Raw genomic sequence first — 17,876 nt, 5'->3', positions numbered from 1 at the left:
TGGCAGAGCAAATCAGGGCAGTAGAAGGGCCCGAAGCAGCGTGTGAAGACTGCTGCACACACTGCTTGAATCGCCAAGGTAGTCGGGTCCGCGGGAAGGGAAGGGGGGTGAGCGGCAAAGGACTCAAACTCCTCTGGTCTGTCGCGGAGGGCGGCCCGGCTCCATTTCTTGATTCGTTCCGGAGAGGGGGGGGGCAGGAGGCGCTCTTTGTGGAAACAGCGCTCGAAGTCCCACTCCCTCCGCCGCAACTTCTTTCCGTGTGCTGCGTCCCGCCCTGCCGGAAACAGGAAGTTGTGGCAGAGGGAGCGAAACGTAGCCCCTGGAAAGCTATTCGTCTCAGCGGACATCTGCAGGGAAGGCTCACCGCCCCAGCTCCGTCCCTGTCCGCAGCCCGGCTCGCTCGGTTGGTTGTTTTTTTGTTTACCTGGCCGCTCCGCTTCCTGCATTCGGCTGCTCTCCGCCGACAGCCGCCTGCCTCAAAGCCCTCCTCCCTACTCTATCCCTAGCATGGCCACTGCGCCTTGAGATTGCCCTGGTCTCGTGGCGGGCGAGGACGGCCCCCTTGCCCAGCAACGCTACTTCTCTCCATCCCCGCCAGTGACGTACTAAGCGCGCATGCGTACTCGTGCCGCCACACCGCGACAGAAAAGGGATCAGGGAACACGCGGCACGAGTGCGCATGCGCGGCTAGCATTTTATTATTTAAGATTATATTATCTCAACAAGTAAATTACATCTCAACCGCTCATCCACTATATTTAATTTATTTTTATTTATTTATTTATTCAATTTTCTATACCGTTCTCCTAGCGGAACTCAGAACAGTTTTACATGAACTTATTCAGGTACTCAAGCATTTTACATCACTTAAATCAAGCAGTACAAATCCAATAACCTGCAAAAAAGATGTTATTCAGAAGGTAATCTATTAACTTAAGAAGCAGAATATTAGCTTAGTTCTGGTTTGTCTGTTTCCTGTCCTTCTTCCCCTTCCTGCAACTCCATTTTTACTTTGAGGGGCATGGACTGATGATTTTCTGTGGTCTTGAAGGTTAGGGTTGATGGCCTCACAGCTCCGGTGAATATTTGTTGCTGTTGGTAGGGAACCCAAGCGAATGATGAAGTAAAAGGAAGAATGTGAGAATACCTCAATGGAGGGAGCCAGGCTACAAAAGATTGTATAATGGTGGAGGGGCGTGTAGGTGCCAAACTCAGCTTTGGTAGCCTGCAACTAGCAGTGGCACAGACTATGATCAGAGAAGGGGGTTATGGATCTACCCTGGGGAGTTTTGAGTAAACTAACTGGTGGTGGGTAGACATTTCTTATTTGGCGATTGGCTCAGGCAAATTTGACTGTTTGGAATAAAGCTGTAGCCAACTTAAAACCATGGATCATCTCAAGGTGCATTTTGTAGGAATTAGATATATTGGTGAAGGAAGGGAAAAAAGTATGAGGGTTGGGCGTTTTTAGTATAGGATACAGGAAGGACAGCTGCCAGATACTTTGATTAAAGTAATATATCCCATGCTGCTCCTAGTGACCTTGGGCAAGCCACTTAATCCCCCCATTGCCCCAGGTAGATTAGATAGAGTGTAAGCCCCCTGGGACAGATAGGCTATAAGTGGTATATAAATACCAAAATAAATATGCTAATGACACAGTTTCCAGTTTCTTGCAGTAGGGAAAAGATTCTGTGGCAACAGTTAGAAAATTTCTCAGCAAGCTCCTGAACTGTAAAGCACTGAGAGACATGCCACACTGCAGGGGAGCCAGGCTGTGCTGGAAGGAGGCTCTCTTCTTCTGGCCAAACTGGTGGGAACGTCAAAGAAACAGGCTTATGTTTATGCTGGCCTCAAAATGTGTTTTTCTTCCTTTCGGTGTATAAGAACCAGTGATAGGAATTGGGAATCTATGTTTGAGACACTGAAAAAGTAGGCTAGATATCTCGGAGAGCTTTGAGGTTCAAGGTTATTTGATTCAGTAAGTTGTCAGTTTTGCAGCGATCCTCAACCTGAGTCCTTGCACACCTTAGTTTAGAACAGTGTTTCTCAGCTCGGTCCTGGAGTACCGCCTTGCCAGTCAGGTTTTCAGGATATCCACAATGAATATGCATGAAAGCCAATGAAGTGACTTGAGGACAGGGTATGTGAATATGGTGGCTCTGGCGGAATATAAGTCATGCAGCAGAATTTTGAATGGATTGAAGGGGAGAGGTTGAATGGAAGACCTGAGAGAAGCAAGTTGCAGTAATCTATGCAAGAGATGATGAAAGTGTGGATAAGGGTATTGGTAGTGTGCTCAGAAAGGAGAAGTCAGATTTTGGTAGTATTATTGAGGAAGAAGCAACAGGCTTTAGGGTTTGTTGGATTTGAGTGGAGAACAGGAGAAGGGAGTCAAAGATGACCCTGAGGTTGTGAGCTGACAAGACAGGGAGGAGGAAAGTATTGTCCACAGAAATAGAGAACGGGAAAGGGGGGGAGGTGGGTTTAGGTGGAAAGATTAGAAGCTCGGTCTTAGCCATATTCAAGTTTTAGATGGGAAGAGCTTGACCCATTTGTTTTATAAAGCCAGTAAAGGATATGCTGTCTGGTGGAGATTTATGCCTTTGAGGTGGAGAAGGATCAGAAGGTATGTCATAGGATTCTTCTGCTGACAAATTTGGCAGATCTTCATCATAGTGGTTTGACTGGGTCAGATTTCTCAAAATACTCTCTCCTAGGCGAATCTGAGAGTTTGCGTTGAAGAGCATCAAGGCAGGGGGGGTAGGGTGGTCGATGCTCTGACCCAAGAAATAGCTCCTCTGCCAATGACAACACATGTGAATTAATGTATGCCGACACCAATGCTTGACTTTGAGCAGGGGTGCCTGACTTTGTTCTCAGTCGATGCCTGAATGCATCCTTGGGCAAGGCAGACATGGATGTTATAAAAGGCTCTGCAGACTGCAACTGCAGTAGCTCTGAAAGCTCTTGTTGAATATAGACCTGGACTGGCCACCATGAAAACGGGCTACTGGGATTGATGGACCTTTGGTCTGAACCACTAAAGCTATTCATATGTTCTTATGGAATGATGAGTGCTGGAGAGAATGTATACAACACGATGAGCTCCAATGCCTGGACTGCAAAGTGAACTGGCAAAGCTATACATTTCTAAAGCAATAAACAGGATGATTTAATCCCTTTTTCATGACAGATTGTCAGTTAGGCCTACATGACAATACTTTTTCTTCTTTGTAGAGATTCTGCCCATCAATGTTTCCTCTGCACAGTTATCTAAAAAATAATGCCATGGCATGCCTAAACTGGAAGGAGAGGATTGGTAAGGTGACAACACACAATTTTTCTCTCAATCAGATGACTAGATATTATCAGAAAGGCTTCCTCATTCTTGTCCAGACTACCCAAAACATTTTTTTATAACACCTCCCTTGGCTTCCATCTTTTTTAGATCACCAGCTTACAAAGTAGGATAGAGATGGGAAATAAAACTTTTTTTTTTCCCCAACATAGTGATATAGTAAATGGCCCCAAGAAAGCTGGCTAGTGTCGTATCTGTTGCTGTGTGCAGGTTCCTTCCCCATCTTGTCCTTAGGGTTGTAACTGCCACTCTGTGCAGGTTATCCCCTCTATGCTTTTTTTTTTTTTTTGATCATAATGTAAAGGCCATTTTTTATTCTGCTTTGAGTGGAATTAGTCTATGCTTTTATTCCTTTCTCTTGCCATCTAGGGATCGTTTGTATTTATCCCGCACCTTCTTGAATTCTGTCACAGTTTATTTTTCACCACTTCCCACAGAAGAGCATTCAAAGCATCTACCACCCATTCTGTGTAAAAGTACTTCCTGATGTTGCATTTTGTTTATTCATTGAAGCTGCCCAAATTGTATCGAGGGTTACCACTGGAGGCCTAAAGGGTACAAGCATTTTATTGACTGGTTTTAAGAACACAAGAATTGCCATATTGGGACAGACCAAAGGTCTATCAAGTCCAGTATCATGTTTCCAATAGTAGCCAAACCAGGTCTCAAGTACCCAAGCAGTAAAACAAGATTTATGCTGCTTATCCAAGGATTAAGCAGTGGATTTCCCCAAGCCATTTTAATAATGGCCTATGGACTTCTTTTTTAGGAAATTATCCAAACCTTTTAAAAATCTTGCTAAGCTAACTGATTTCACCACACTCACTGGCAATTAATTCCAGAGTTTAATTACACGTTGTGTGAAGAAATATTTTCTCTGGTTTATTTTACATAAGAACATAAGAATAGCCTTACTGGGTCAGACCAATGGTCCATCTAGCCCAATCCAACTCATAAGTACCTGGCAAAAACCCGAATAGTAGCAGCATTCCATGTTACCGTTCCATGTCTGTCTCAACAGCAGACTATGGACTTTTGCTCCAGGAATTTGTCCAAACCTTTTTTAAAACTAGCTACATTAACTGCTCTTACCACATCCTTTGGCAACGCGTTCCAGAGCTTAACTATTCTCCAAGTGAAACAATATTTCCTCTTATTGGTTTTAAAAGTAGTACCTGAAGATTGGAGGGTGGCCAATGTTACGCCGATTTTTAAAAAGGGTTCCAGGGGAGATCTGGGAAATTACAGACCAGTAAGCCTGAATTCAGCGCCGGCCAAAACGGTGGAAACAATTATAAAAAAAATAAAATAGTGGAACACATAGACAAATATGATTTAATGAGACAGAGTCAGCATGGGTTCAGCTGAGGGAGATCTTGCCTCACCAATTTGCTTGACATCTTTGAAGGTGTGAATAAACATTTGGATAAAGGTGAGCCGGCTAATGTAGTGTAACTAGATTTTCTGAAAGCTTTTGATAAAAGTTCCTCATGAGAGGCTCCTGAGAAAATTAGAGTCATTGGATAGGTAGCAAAGTTCAGTTGTGGATTAGGAATTGGTTATCGGATAGAAAACCGGGAGTAGGGTTAACTGGTCATTCTTCTCAATGGAGGTGAGTAAACAGTGGAGTGCCGCAGGGATCTGTATTGGGACCAGTGCTATTTAACTTATTTATAAATGATCTGGAAATTGGAATGAGTGAGGTGATTAAATTTGCAGATGACACTAAACTGTTTCTGCAGATTGTGAAAAATTGCAGGCAGACCTTAGGAAATTGGAAGACTAGGTGACCAAGTGGCAGATGAAATTTAATGTGAACAAATGCAAAGTGATGTCCCCTCAGCCGTCTCTTTTCCAAGCTGAAGAGCCCTAACCTTTTTAGTGTTTCCTCATATGAGAGGAGTTCAGTCTCCTTTATCATCATGGTTGCTCTTCTTTGAACTTTTTCTAGTGCCGCTAAATCTTCTACTTAGTAGGGAGATCTCTGTCCAAGTCTCCATAGTCTCACAACTAGGGTCAAGTTCTCCTATACGAAAACTTTTACCCACAACCTCTGTCAGCTCTACTTGCATAGGCACACTGAGAACATCCTCTACAGCACATTCACAAATATCATTCTAGCTGTGATGGAAGGAGGCTCTCTTCTTCTGGCCAAACTGGTGGGAACGACAAAGAAACAGGCCTATGTTTGTGCTGGCCTCAAAATGTGTTTTTTCCTTTCGGTGTGTAAGAACCAGTGATTGATTCATGCTCAAGCTTGCTCTTTGTATAAGATACAGCAATCAAAGATGATCTGCAGTATTTCAAATTCTCCACCTGTTACTGTAATGGGACTCACTTTTCAGAGACTCAGGTAAATGAATGATGAAATCTGGTTTTTGATGACCTGATAAGGGTATAGACATCTCAGAAGGAGAAATCCTCTCCTTGCCCTTGCTCCTGGCTGACACAATTGCAAGAAGATATTAAAGGTAATGAAAATAAGGCATTAAGACTCAGAAGCAAGGATGCTCAGTCAGTACCTCACACTGCCATCTTGACATCTCTCCCTTTGGATATTGCTTTCATCAGAAATTTGAATCTTTCTTTAAACACGAGTATTAATCTATTAATTTGATGTTGCTGCAGCAATTTGCCTTAAAGTAGGCGACTTCGGTGACCTGCCTCTTAAGTGGAAACTGATTAACTCTACATAGGCACTTATTAAAGAGCTTAAATGGTATTTTATAAACCTTCACTGTTAAAAGTAGTGAATTAGTGACGTTTACTACAACACATTAGTTTTATGATGTGTGAAGCTTGCAGAAATGTGAACAGTAGGAATTTATTTACCTCCTTTTTGAAGAAATTCACCCAAGACAGTATACAGCATTAACATATTTGGCATATGAGGTGTTTTTTTTTTAAAAGAACATATTTTCCAAACTATGCGAGTAGTTACTTAGTCCATGTATACCTTAACCCACAGGCTTTGCACTAGTTCTGGGAGAGAAATACACACGTACCTTTTCCTTGAAATTTCCCAAGAGGGAAAATATCATCATATGTTTATGCCCCCATTTTCTGCAGATACTTTGGCAAAACTTCAAGCATAGACAGGGGATGGGTAAGCAGAGTGGGCAGACTTGATGGGCTGTAGCCCTTTTCTGCCGTCATCTTCTATGTTTCTATGTTTAAAATGGCATAACAAGAGATGCACTCAGGCATCCTGCGCTAAGTGCCATGTTAGCGTGCGCTAATCCATGCCATAACAACATTTTTCAATTCTTTTTTTTTTTAGTGGGGGGAGGCATGCTAGAGCTAATCAGTGCAGCTACGCTACCATTTGCTGATTCGCACAGGATTACCATGTGAACCCTTGTCGCCTACAAAACGGGTGGTACTTAAGTGATCACGTGGTAATTTCTATTAAATAGCTGGGTGCTAATGGCAACATTAGATCATGGTTATTAGTGCAAAAATGCAAAATTGGACATTTTACAGCTGCAGCAAAAATGGTCTGTGTGTGAGAAAAGCCTCCATGCAAGGGCATGCTAAAGCCACTTTTTGCCACACTTACAGACACAGCTCCCTCCAAAATATGGAAAAGTATGTACACTGTGTAAAACGTATTATGTAACTATAAGTCTCTCTCAACCAAAACAGGCATGATCCCATTGCCTACCAGGTTTGTGATGATTTACCACAAAAACTGGCTCGGAACATTTCTGAATTAAGAATGGGAACAGTAGCAGGAGAGTAATGTTCAGAACATTTACAACTGTCATTGGATATATCTTTAATTTAATGCAGTCAGACTAAAATACTGTACAGCCTTTTCCTTTCTTTCCAGTCCAGGGGACATACCTTACTGGCTGTTTCAAAAGTACTCTGTGCCTTTTAACTCTAGCTTCAGATCTACGATAATTGGTAGGAAGTCAAATGGCTTTATGTGCTGGCGGGATGGAACTGAAGAAGTAGTATTCGTATCTGCTGAAACACATTTGGATTCAAAACTACCAAATCCATTCTGCAGGAGGCCAGGACCAAAAAGTTTGCCCTCTTCATCTAACTCAAAGGACTCCTGGCAACTAATGTTCTTTACGACACTCACAACTGGATCACATACAGGGACAGTATGGGACCAGGAAAGGTTTTATCCATAAGATGATCTTCTGATTCATCTCTGGATGATTGGATGGTTTATTGGACTCCCCTTAGCATTAAGGCTCATTGTGTCAGGAATGTCAAAAGCTGCTAAAAGATACCTGGAAGAATAAACCCTCCAGGGTATCTCGTGCCATGTTCTACCAGCCCAGGCATCTAGGTGGTATGGCAGTCCCACATTTTCGCTATTACTATCAGGCTGCTCAGCTTCAATATTTTATTGACTGGAAGTGGGACCGTCATAGATCATGGGTACGAATGAAGCAACATATATTGGTAGGGCTCCACTGTGGGTAATGCACTGGCTGCCAATGACATGCTTGAAGGATATCTCCCATACGGGGAACCCCATTTTATAGCAAATCTTGACTCTTTGGATTTAGGTTCGTGCTCGCTTTTTGGGCAAGAAAATGTATTTTTCAGGGACAGCTATTCCCTAAGTGCCAACTTTACTCCCAGGGAATTGGACCCAGTATTTTGAGGCTGGGACAAGAAGGGCCTGCTGACTTTGGGTCAACCTTTTGAGGCTGGGGAGTTACTCACATATGAGACTTTGGTGGATGAATATGGATTGTCTCCCGGGATCTTTTTCTGTATAGACAGCTAGAAAATTTTATTAAAAGAAGAGCCCAACGGGATTTGAGATCCATGGAGCCGTCATCTTTGGAAGTGACTCTGATTGGAGGAAATGGTTTGGGAAGCATCACTAAACTGTATAATACACAGTTAACCCATCTCCCAGTACCCTCAAAATATAAACAACAATAGGAGGTGCTTCTTGGTAAATGTTATTCAACGAAGGAATGAGGTAAGATTCTTAAAAGTTTCTATTAATAGCAATATGGTAGAAAATGGTTACAAATTGTACTATCATTGGCATTTTACCCCAGTCTGTCTTAAAACTGTGTTTGGACATGGCTCTGACCTTTGTTGGAGAGCTTGTGGGAGATCTTTGAACATATCTGGTGGTGCTTGTTGCAGGTTTCTGGGTCTCGCTGGTGATATTGCCCCAAGGATCAACAATATTGGGATTGGGACTTGAAATTTCTCTCTGATGTGCTGGGACAATTTGTTCCTAAATCTATGGAATGTTGGTCCTTTTGCCTTGCCAGCACGGAGGAGAAAATGGTTCCATTTAGTTCTCACCGCTGGTCGACTATTGTTGGCATCCCGTTGGAAGAAGCAGGAGATGCCTGCTTTCTCTGCTGTGCTGGCAAAAGTAAACTATATTCAACAAATATCTAAGCTGACTGCTGTTCAGAGGAATCATTTGACTCTTTATCATAAGACCTGGGACTCCTATATTCCTTGGTAGCACGCTGACTCTGAGCCCATAGTTTTACCATAACAGCTTTTTAGATGCTGTTATTCCTACATTATGATGATTGCACATATTCATTCTTTTGTTCTGTTTGGGAGGGGGTATTCTTTTGATGGGTGGGGAGGGGTAGATGAGGGGGTGTTTGTTTGCAGTGTGTTTACCTTCATTGGTCATGTGCCGAAGAGTGCCGATGCATTAGATCTATCTATGGTGTGATCAAGATTTTTTCAGGTTACTCAGAGGCATGAAACTCTACAAGGAAGGGGTATACCCTCCCAAGAATGGAACAGAGGTCACTTTCCAATCATTGTAACTGTTTCAATAAAGATCACACTTCAAGCTAGGATACAGATAAATAATGAATGTATCACAATTTTTCAATGCTTCAATGTGTCATGGCTTTCTTTTCTTCTAGAAAAGTATTAAGTTAACTTCACTGAAACTGGGTAAGTTATAAAATAATAACTTAACTTTATGAAGGGTTTGGGGGTCCCAACGTGGCCCCGTTTTGCTTTCTTCCTCAGAAGACCCAATCATAAATTTGATGAAAGTCCTTTAAAACTCTGAATAATATTAGAATTGGCAGTTTGAGAATAACTTTGTGAAGAGAGAGCATTTTCCAGCAGTGAAGCAATTATACATCACCAATTCTAATATTATTCAGAGTTTTAAAGGACTTGTATCAAATTTATGATTGGGTCTTCTGAGGAAGAAAGCGAAACGGGGCCACGTTGGGACCCCAAACCCTTCATAAAGTTAAGTTATTATTTTATAACTTACCCAGTTTCAGTGAAGTTAACTTAATACTATTCATGAAGAAAAGAAAGCCCTGACACATTGAAGCATTGAAAAATGGTGATACATTCTTTATTTATCTGTATCCTAGCTTGAAGTGTGATCTTTATTGAAACAGTTACAATGATTGGAAAGTGAACTCTGTTCCATTCTTGGGAGGGTATATCCCTTCCTTGTAGAGTTTCATGCCTCTGAGTAACCTGAAAAAATCTTGATCACACCATAGATAGGTTACTATTGTAACAGCAAAGTCAGTTCACATTTTTGACTAAAGCAATTTCTGACTTTCCCTAGTTTTTACTAGTATTACCCCCGTGATATCAGAAGGAAATAGATGCATTAGATCTGGCTACTTGCCTTTGTATACTTTCTATGTGCTAATTTGTATTTCTATCATTTTTGGTTATATCAATCAATAATTTTTTTTTAAAAGCTGCTAAATGATCATCAAAATCTGAGGTTTTCACATCACTCATGTTTGGAAATTTGACAAAACCTTGTGGCGCAATTGCTAGTACAATCAGACCCAAATAGTCCCTCCCCTCCCTTCTGTATCCCAAGTTTTTATCAAAAATTCTAGCAATTATAGTTCATGCCCCCTCCCTCCCTTCTATGTCCCAACATACTCCCTCCTTCCCTCGCTTTTGTATCCCAAGTTCGTGCCTCCCTCTCATGGGTATGTACTGGCCTACTAGGCTCTAAGAGGTTCACATCTTTTCTTTCTGGTAGGCAGCTGACCCGGAAGCCTTCCCTCTGACGGTGGAGGGAGCTTCCCTGTGATATCTGAGGGAAGGCGTCTGGGTCAGCTGCGGCTGCGCTTTGTGAAAAGTCTCCGCCCCGTTCCTGCATGACCTTTACAGGAGATGTAGAAGCAGAACTTTGTGAAGAATTGTGTGGACCATTCTGGGTCAGAAGCTTTGCACAAGGAGGTAGTGGCTCAGAACTTTGTGAAGAGTTTTGCGGAGTCTGCAGTTCTCCCGTTGGCAGCTTTGCACGGGGCAGTTTGCAGCCGGAAAGTCGATTTGTAGTTTGATAATTGGTAGGGACTTCGCGCGTCCTACCAACTGTCCTCTCCCCAGTTGTCATGCTCCCATTTTGAGCACACCTTACGTCAATGATGACAAACATTTCCCTTTCTACTTTCCCATGCTTCTCCATAATACAGATGAGAAGCTTTTTAAAGCGATTCTTCATGATATAATTTGAAAGGATATTTGCCATTTTTAAGCAGCATATAACTATGATGTGGAACAGAAAAGTCTTTTTTTTTTCTTCAAAACTCTTGCATTTATTTATTCTATCCTGTTCTCCCCAAAGAGCTCAGAACGGGTTACAATTTGCACAGTTACAGTACAAGTTATTTCGATACAAGTTTTTCACCTAACTCGACACATACAAGGGGTCTAAACGTTTGTTTGCTTCCACTGGTACACAGAAGCCTGTGTCCATCAACAGATGGTATAAACATACCTGTATACAAAGCAATGTCAAGAGACTATATCTGCTTACCTATAGCTCGGTGTGATGGATATGTTGAAACCACCATAGCCATATAAGAAAGCAGGGTGGGAACCATCCAACTTCATTCCCTTTTTATGAACGATAAACATAGGTATCTTTGTGCCATCTTTACTGGAATAGAAGACCTATGAACACAGGAAGAATCAATTAGGCAACTGTTAAGAGAAGGTAAAAGCACTGAAATGAGTGACAGCTTATAATAGTGTTTCTGTGATGGGGTTCTATGGAAAAGTTCTTCCATGCCATGGTAGAGACAGCTAAGGGACTCCCTTAGCATGGGACATCTCCTAATACTAAGGCAACAGAACAGCCCTTTTCATTGGGGCGGAACATGATGCTGTCTAGCTGAATGGCTACTCTATTATTTGTACCGGTAACAGATTTCTACACCCATGTATCGCAAACTGTGTGCCGTAAGACGCTGGCAAGGAGAGGCGCTGGCTGACTGCTTATAGGACATGCCTCTCCTGGCAAGAGGCACATCCTGTAGGCAGTCAGCTGGCTCTGATGACTCTTCTTCTCGCTGGCACCTTTACTCCTCTACCCATTGGTGAAGTGACAGCTCAAAGGTCACTCATTCAACATAAGGGGATCCATCACATGCTCATCTTCTAAAAGTATACATCATTCAATGCAAAAAGTGCAAAGAAGGATGCTATATTGGTGAAAGAGGCCAGATGCTAAAGACTAGGATCAACTTACACAGATATCGTATTAAAAATTACAATGCCAGGATGTTATCTCTGTTGGGTTGTACTTTGGAAAAACTGACCACTGCCCCAGTGATTTTATGGTGAGAATACTAAAAGGAAATTTTAAGATTAACCAGGAATGTAAATCATTTTGATACCCACTGGACCGGACTCAACAAGGACCTTGACTTTCTTTCCCACTACAAAAAAAATTCAAACTGCTTTGTCACCTCTTTGTCTCCAACTGCCACTGAAATGATTTCCTGTTTCCCTTATATATACTGATTTTGCCAACATTTGCTTATTTCTGATCTGTGGAAGAAGGGGTTACCTTCGAAAGCTAATCATAAACTACATTAAGTTAGTCCAATAAAAGAGGTATTTTTTTCCTTTATGTTTTTGGTTTATTTCTACATATTATCCCAGACAAAGGAATTCTCTATGGTAGCCTGAGTTGGGAGATGGGAAGCTATAGGCTCCTGGTGGCACAGAGCTTTGCAAAAGTCTTCACACTCTTGCATTTTCCACATTCTGCTATGGATCTCCATAAAAAGTAGGAAAAATTTTACTTTATCCAAAAACTAGCCAAAAAGGAATACATAAAAATTGATCAGCCAAATAGACCAAAACCAAATTAATTTTATTGTTTTACTGAATTTAAAATAGAATAGGGGGAAAACATGTGCTCAAATAACTACCATTTATAGTTCTCCATTTAAATCAATTAAATAACCCCAATGCTCCAAAAGCATAATGAAAAGGGTGATGTAATAGAAAAATATATATGGACTAGTGAAGATTGAGGTGAGTTACAAGGGTTGAGGACCTCATGCGAAATGAGTCACTGATAAGGTCTGATATAGAACAAGTTTGTTTATCAAGGTACTTATATACAGCCCTTCACAATACCATCAAGACAGTTCTTACATTCAGTGGTTAGAATTGTGCTATAGGAGGAGAGTAAGTTGACAAAGCATTGGGATCTTTTAATTAAATTGATGATTGACCCCTGCTGAATAATGAGGATCTGAACAAAATGACACAATTTTTTGGCAGAGTTTAAATCACCACACATGTAAAAACATAAAGCGCATGTATTGCTCAAACTAACTCTCCCCTTTTACAAAACCTTAGAGCAGTTTTCAGCGCCGGCCACGGTGGAACAACGTCACTATAAGTGTCGGAGCTGTTATCGCTGTGGCCAGCACAAAAAACCATGTTATGGTTTTGTAAGTGTCAATTATTATCTCAAAAAATTCCAATATAAAAAACACAGAAATGAAGACATTAATTCTCATTGATCTATAAAACAAACTCTCTTTTTTTAAGAATAGGAATCCAAAAAATCTTGATTCCATAAGCCTTCATACTGATTCAATACTTGGTGGAAGTTCCTTTTGCAACAATCATAAATCCTTCAGAATATATGTCTGCCAACTTTGCACTGTAGAACAGAAGAATTGTTCCCATTCATGTCTCAAGCTCTTTCCAGTCTTCAAGTTCTGCCACAGATTTTCTATTTAATTCAGTTCTAGGTATTGAGTTGGCCACTTGAGGATATTCACTTTCTCTTTTGAGCTCAAGAAGTATAGCAAGTCCTCAGAACATGGGTGACGTCACTGATGGAACTCAAGTGAGTAGCTTCTCAAGCATAGGAGACTGCAACACTCATTAAGGCCCAATCTGGCCTCCTCTGAGATATCAGAGTAGAGGGCAAAGGAGGTCCTATTACTCTCAAAGTTATAGGTACCCTCCTCCCTACTTTTCCCAAACAGGACAGAGCTCTCACGCTTGCCTTACACAGAAAAGGGCACACAAGGCCTAACTAGTACTGCAGTCAAAATCGCAAATGGGATTTGGATTGCCCTTCAAGAATATAATCAGCTGTCTTGGGATACTTTACAGGAAAAGTTCGGGTTGCCTAATTCTGAATTCTTTTATTATGCTCAGCTGAGAGACTCATAAAAAAGCTAGGGATGAACTCTCTTTTTCCCTCACGTATCTAGAGCAGGCATTACAGAAACCTCCACATCGAGGCTTGCTTTTTTGTATTGAGTGCCCTTGATGCGGACGGATCCTGTGCAACATTATAAGACTTTATGGAAAAGGGAACTGGGAGCTACTTTAATGCCCGAGCAGTGAAGTAGGAGTTTTAGAAGTTTGTTGAAGACCTCTATTTCCAGTAACATGAATGAAAATGGTCAGAAAATATTGTACAGATGGTATTATACTCCCCAACGTTTGCATAAGATTTACAGCACAGTGAGTCCCACTGCAGAGAGATTGTGCTGCAGTGGGGGATATTTATCATATTTGGTGGAGATGTCCTGTAATACAAAGATTCTGGACCTGTTTACTTCATGTTTATTATCTAATTGCAGGAGTATTATACCCGCCTGAACCCATATATTGTCTATTACATATGAAAACACCACATGTCTCTAGGGAACGACACTTTTTAGCTTGTCACGTCTTCACAGCAGGAAAGCTGCTTAAAGCAGCCCATTGGAAAAATAACTTTGCGCCTACTTTACCCTATTTGCTGAGGGAGTTGGACTTTATTTGTTTGATGTTGAAATTGGCTGTTTTAAAAATATGGACATTTGCAACCTTTCCATAAGGTTTGGGACATTTATCTACAGTGGAGAGTGACAACATCTTTATAACGCCACTGACAGGGGATTATCTATTGTATACTATTGGACATTATGTGCTGGTTTATTCCTTGGACCTCTGTGGTGATTACTGCATTGCTTTATATGTGGGGTTGAAAACAATTTTGGGTGTAATGCAATGCTTAGTTTTGTATATCGGGTCCTCAATCTGGGAAAGCTTGACTCGGTTTACAGTGGTTAGATAAGATAATAAAAATATAAAACCAATTAAATTATACCAATAACAGTGTAGCAGAGATGGAAAAGAAATTAATTACCAAAGTGTTTGATAAACAGAATGATTTTCAAAGACTTATGAAAGAGAACTAAAACTTTGTAGAGAAAGTGGAAAATCGTTCCAAAGTTAGGTGAACAAGAAGGGCAGAGATTGACCAAAAGTTTTGATTCTTTTGATACCTTTACTGGTTGGACAAGATAGCTTAAATTGTTGCGAAAGAGAACCTATAAAGATTCCAAGATAAAAGGTGGGTGGGTGTTTGGGGTGGTGGTGGTGGAGGGGTACTTTTTATTTCTTGCATTGTTCTATGATTATTTCTGCAATATTTGATTGCCTGTTTGTAGTGTAAAAACTCTTGAAAAAATAAAACAGTTAAAAAAAAAAAGAAGAATATAACCAGTATTCCATTATTCATGCTAGATAACATATTGGTAGAAGGGAGGCTCAGAGTTTTTACATACCAAATATAATCTCTGATCAGTGGGTTCTAAAGACTGCCTGATTAGGATACCATCAACATTTTTTGAGACCACCAGGCAATGCCTACCAAGAGCATCTTGGTTAAGCACCAGGAAATACTTACCAGGGAGATCTCTTCCTTCATAGAGGCTAATGAAGTCAAACCCATTCCACCAGGGGACAGGCATCTCCTGATCATAAAAATGACAGGCTGCCATACCATCCTAGGCCTAAGGCCTTACCAGTTTCTAGTAAGAGAGAAGTTCAGGATGATTTTCCTGGGCTCCCTAATCCCTTATGTACAAAAAGATGACTGGTTATGTTCTCTGGACTTAAAGGATGTTTACGCTCATATAGAGAAAGTATCTCAGATTCATCACTACCAGTATTGCGCACTGTCTCTTGGCCTTGTGCCAGATCCCAGAAGCATATCTATACAGACTGAGGGGTATGAGTCTATTGCCATTTAAAAAAAAAATTTCCAATCTATTGTATTTTTTGCAAACGACAAAGAGAAAAAGAAAAAGAAACCAGTCCACATTAAAAGGATACACTGAGATGACACGATAAAGAAAAAAAAAATATTACAAGAAAACAGGATAAGAGGAAAACTTGAGAAGCAGCAAGAGTGTGTACAACCATGGAAACAGGTTAATAATTTGATTAGAAAGGTCTGGTTCAAGTTAAAATTGTTGTATAGAATGAAACATTTCTTAGAGAGAAATCATTTACAGGTTATTATTCAGTCTCTTGTACTTACTTCCATGGATTACTATATTTGCTTGTTAGGTATTCCTGCAGATGGAACGACTGCGGATTATGTAGAACAGTGGTTCCCAACCCTGTCCTGGAGGACTACCAGGCCAATCGGGTTTTCAGGATAGCCCTAATGAATATGCATGAAGCAGATTTGCATGCCTGTCACTTCCATTATATGCAAATATCTCTCATGCATATTCATTGGGGCTAGCCTGAAAACCCGATTGGCCTGGTGGTCCTCCAGGACAGGGTTGGGAACCACCGATGTAGAACGTTGCAGCTAAATTAGTTTTGGGGGGAAATGGATATGATCCTGTGCTACTCTGTTGTTAACGAAAACTCCACTGGCAGCCAGTGTTCCCTCTAAGCGGGCGGGTGTTGTGAGCAAACTTTTTTCACTGTGAGCTAAAAATATCGGGCGCCAGCAAGTTATGAGCCAAATAAATATGTTGTCAAGGCATCAGGCCAGCTTAAGTTCCAGGCCAGTTATGGAACTGAATTTAAGATTTGTAGGTTCATGGGGACATACTCTAGTCCAGTGTTCTTCAACCTTTTTACACCCGTGGACCGGCATAAATAAAATAATTATTTTGTGGACCGGCAAACTACTAAGACCGAAATAAAAACACATTTTCACCCAGTCTCCGCAAGCTCGGTCCCCACAAACCATCTGATCCCATCTGCACAAGCCTCAGTTATGATTTTATATTGAACGTATTTTATTAAAGTATAAAAAGAAACAATATTCTGTACAATTGTCATTTTATAAATATAAATATTCAGAGCAAGGACCAACAAAACCCCTGTCTCCCCTCCCCTTCACATATATCCCCTCTACTATCAAGAAAACTGAACAAGCCAAATTATTACAGAATGCTACACAGAAATATCATGCTAACAGAATACTGCAGTCAACACATGACAGGAATAGTATTAGGCTTTGCAGTCCCCAGTTATGTCTCTAGCAGGATATATATTTCAAATCTGACATATTGTAATGACAAAATAGAAATAAAATGATTTTTTTCTACCTTTTGTGGTCTCTGCTTTCATCTTCTTTCCATTCTTCCTTCCAGCGTCTGCCCGTTCCATCCACTGTCTGGCCTCTCCCCCTTCCATATGTATCTGACTTCTTTCTATGCCCCTCTCCCCTTTCCATCCAGCCTGTGCTTCCTCTCTCCTTTTTACATCATTCATTCCAGCTTCACTGCTTTCTTCATTTTTATCTCTCCTACACCAGATCTAGCATCTTTATCCCTCTCTCATTTCTCTGCTGACCCCCTTTCCAGCATCAATCTCTCTCTACTTTCTCATTCCTGTCTCTCCCCTTTCCCTCCTCTAATCTCCCTGCCAGCTGTTTCCTTCCTTTCTTCCTTCTCCCTTCCCTCCTCCCCCCTATCCAACAGTAGCTCTCTTCCCATCCCTTTCCCTCTTCCCCTCCCAGCAGCATCTCTCTTTCTACCTCCCTCCAGGTGCAGTAGCAGCTCTCCCTTTATCCATCAGCTTTCCAGCCTCCAACAGTGGCTTCCTGTCCTTCCAGCAGCTCTCAGTACTTGCCTGCAGAAGTGATTTCCTTAGGCAGCCTTGGGTCCGTTGCCGCCTCTGAGGAAAGGGGAAGTTGCCAAAGTGAATCACTGCCCTGGTAAGTATAGAGCTGCTAGGAGAGGAGACAGCCACTGTTGAAGGCTCCCTGCACATTCGTGACACCCCCCCCCCCCCAAGCCGGCAAAAACAGCTTTGCACTGCAGGCCCTGCCGCCCAAGACGAGCCGGAGGCCCCTATCCGCCGCATTCTGCACGTGGGCAGGCTTTCAGCACAGACGCTGCTGATGGCCCCAATCCACACGCTGCCCCCCACCGCGCACGCTGACCATCTCCCTTCTACTTGCAGCTTCCCCGCAGCCCTCTTCGGCGACTCGGCAGGGGCAGCG

The 17,876-nt window shown here is 41.7% G+C and overlaps 1 protein-coding gene across 2 annotated transcripts in view; it reads right to left on the bottom strand.

Annotated features, from left to right (window-relative positions):
• Positions 1–17,876, bottom strand: part of PREP (prolyl endopeptidase) — a 265,867-nt gene that overhangs the window by 78,363 nt on the left and 169,628 nt on the right. For both annotated transcript variants that reach the window (XR_004538731.1, XM_033936788.1), the window contains exon 11: positions 11,133–11,269. Coding sequence is in view for 1 of the 2 variants with exons in the window: in XM_033936788.1 (XP_033792679.1) it covers positions 11,133–11,269 (137 nt within the window). In the remaining variant the exon portion in view is untranslated. The remainder of the gene's footprint in view (positions 1–11,132; positions 11,270–17,876) is intronic.

The sequence above is a fragment of the Geotrypetes seraphini genome, chromosome 3 (genome assembly GCF_902459505.1).
Source record: "Geotrypetes seraphini chromosome 3, aGeoSer1.1, whole genome shotgun sequence".
In the NCBI taxonomy this organism is placed as follows: Eukaryota; Metazoa; Chordata; class Amphibia; order Gymnophiona; family Dermophiidae; genus Geotrypetes; species Geotrypetes seraphini.
Note: the sequence above shows the minus strand (reverse complement) of the source record. Positions and strands in the feature narration are given on the sequence as shown.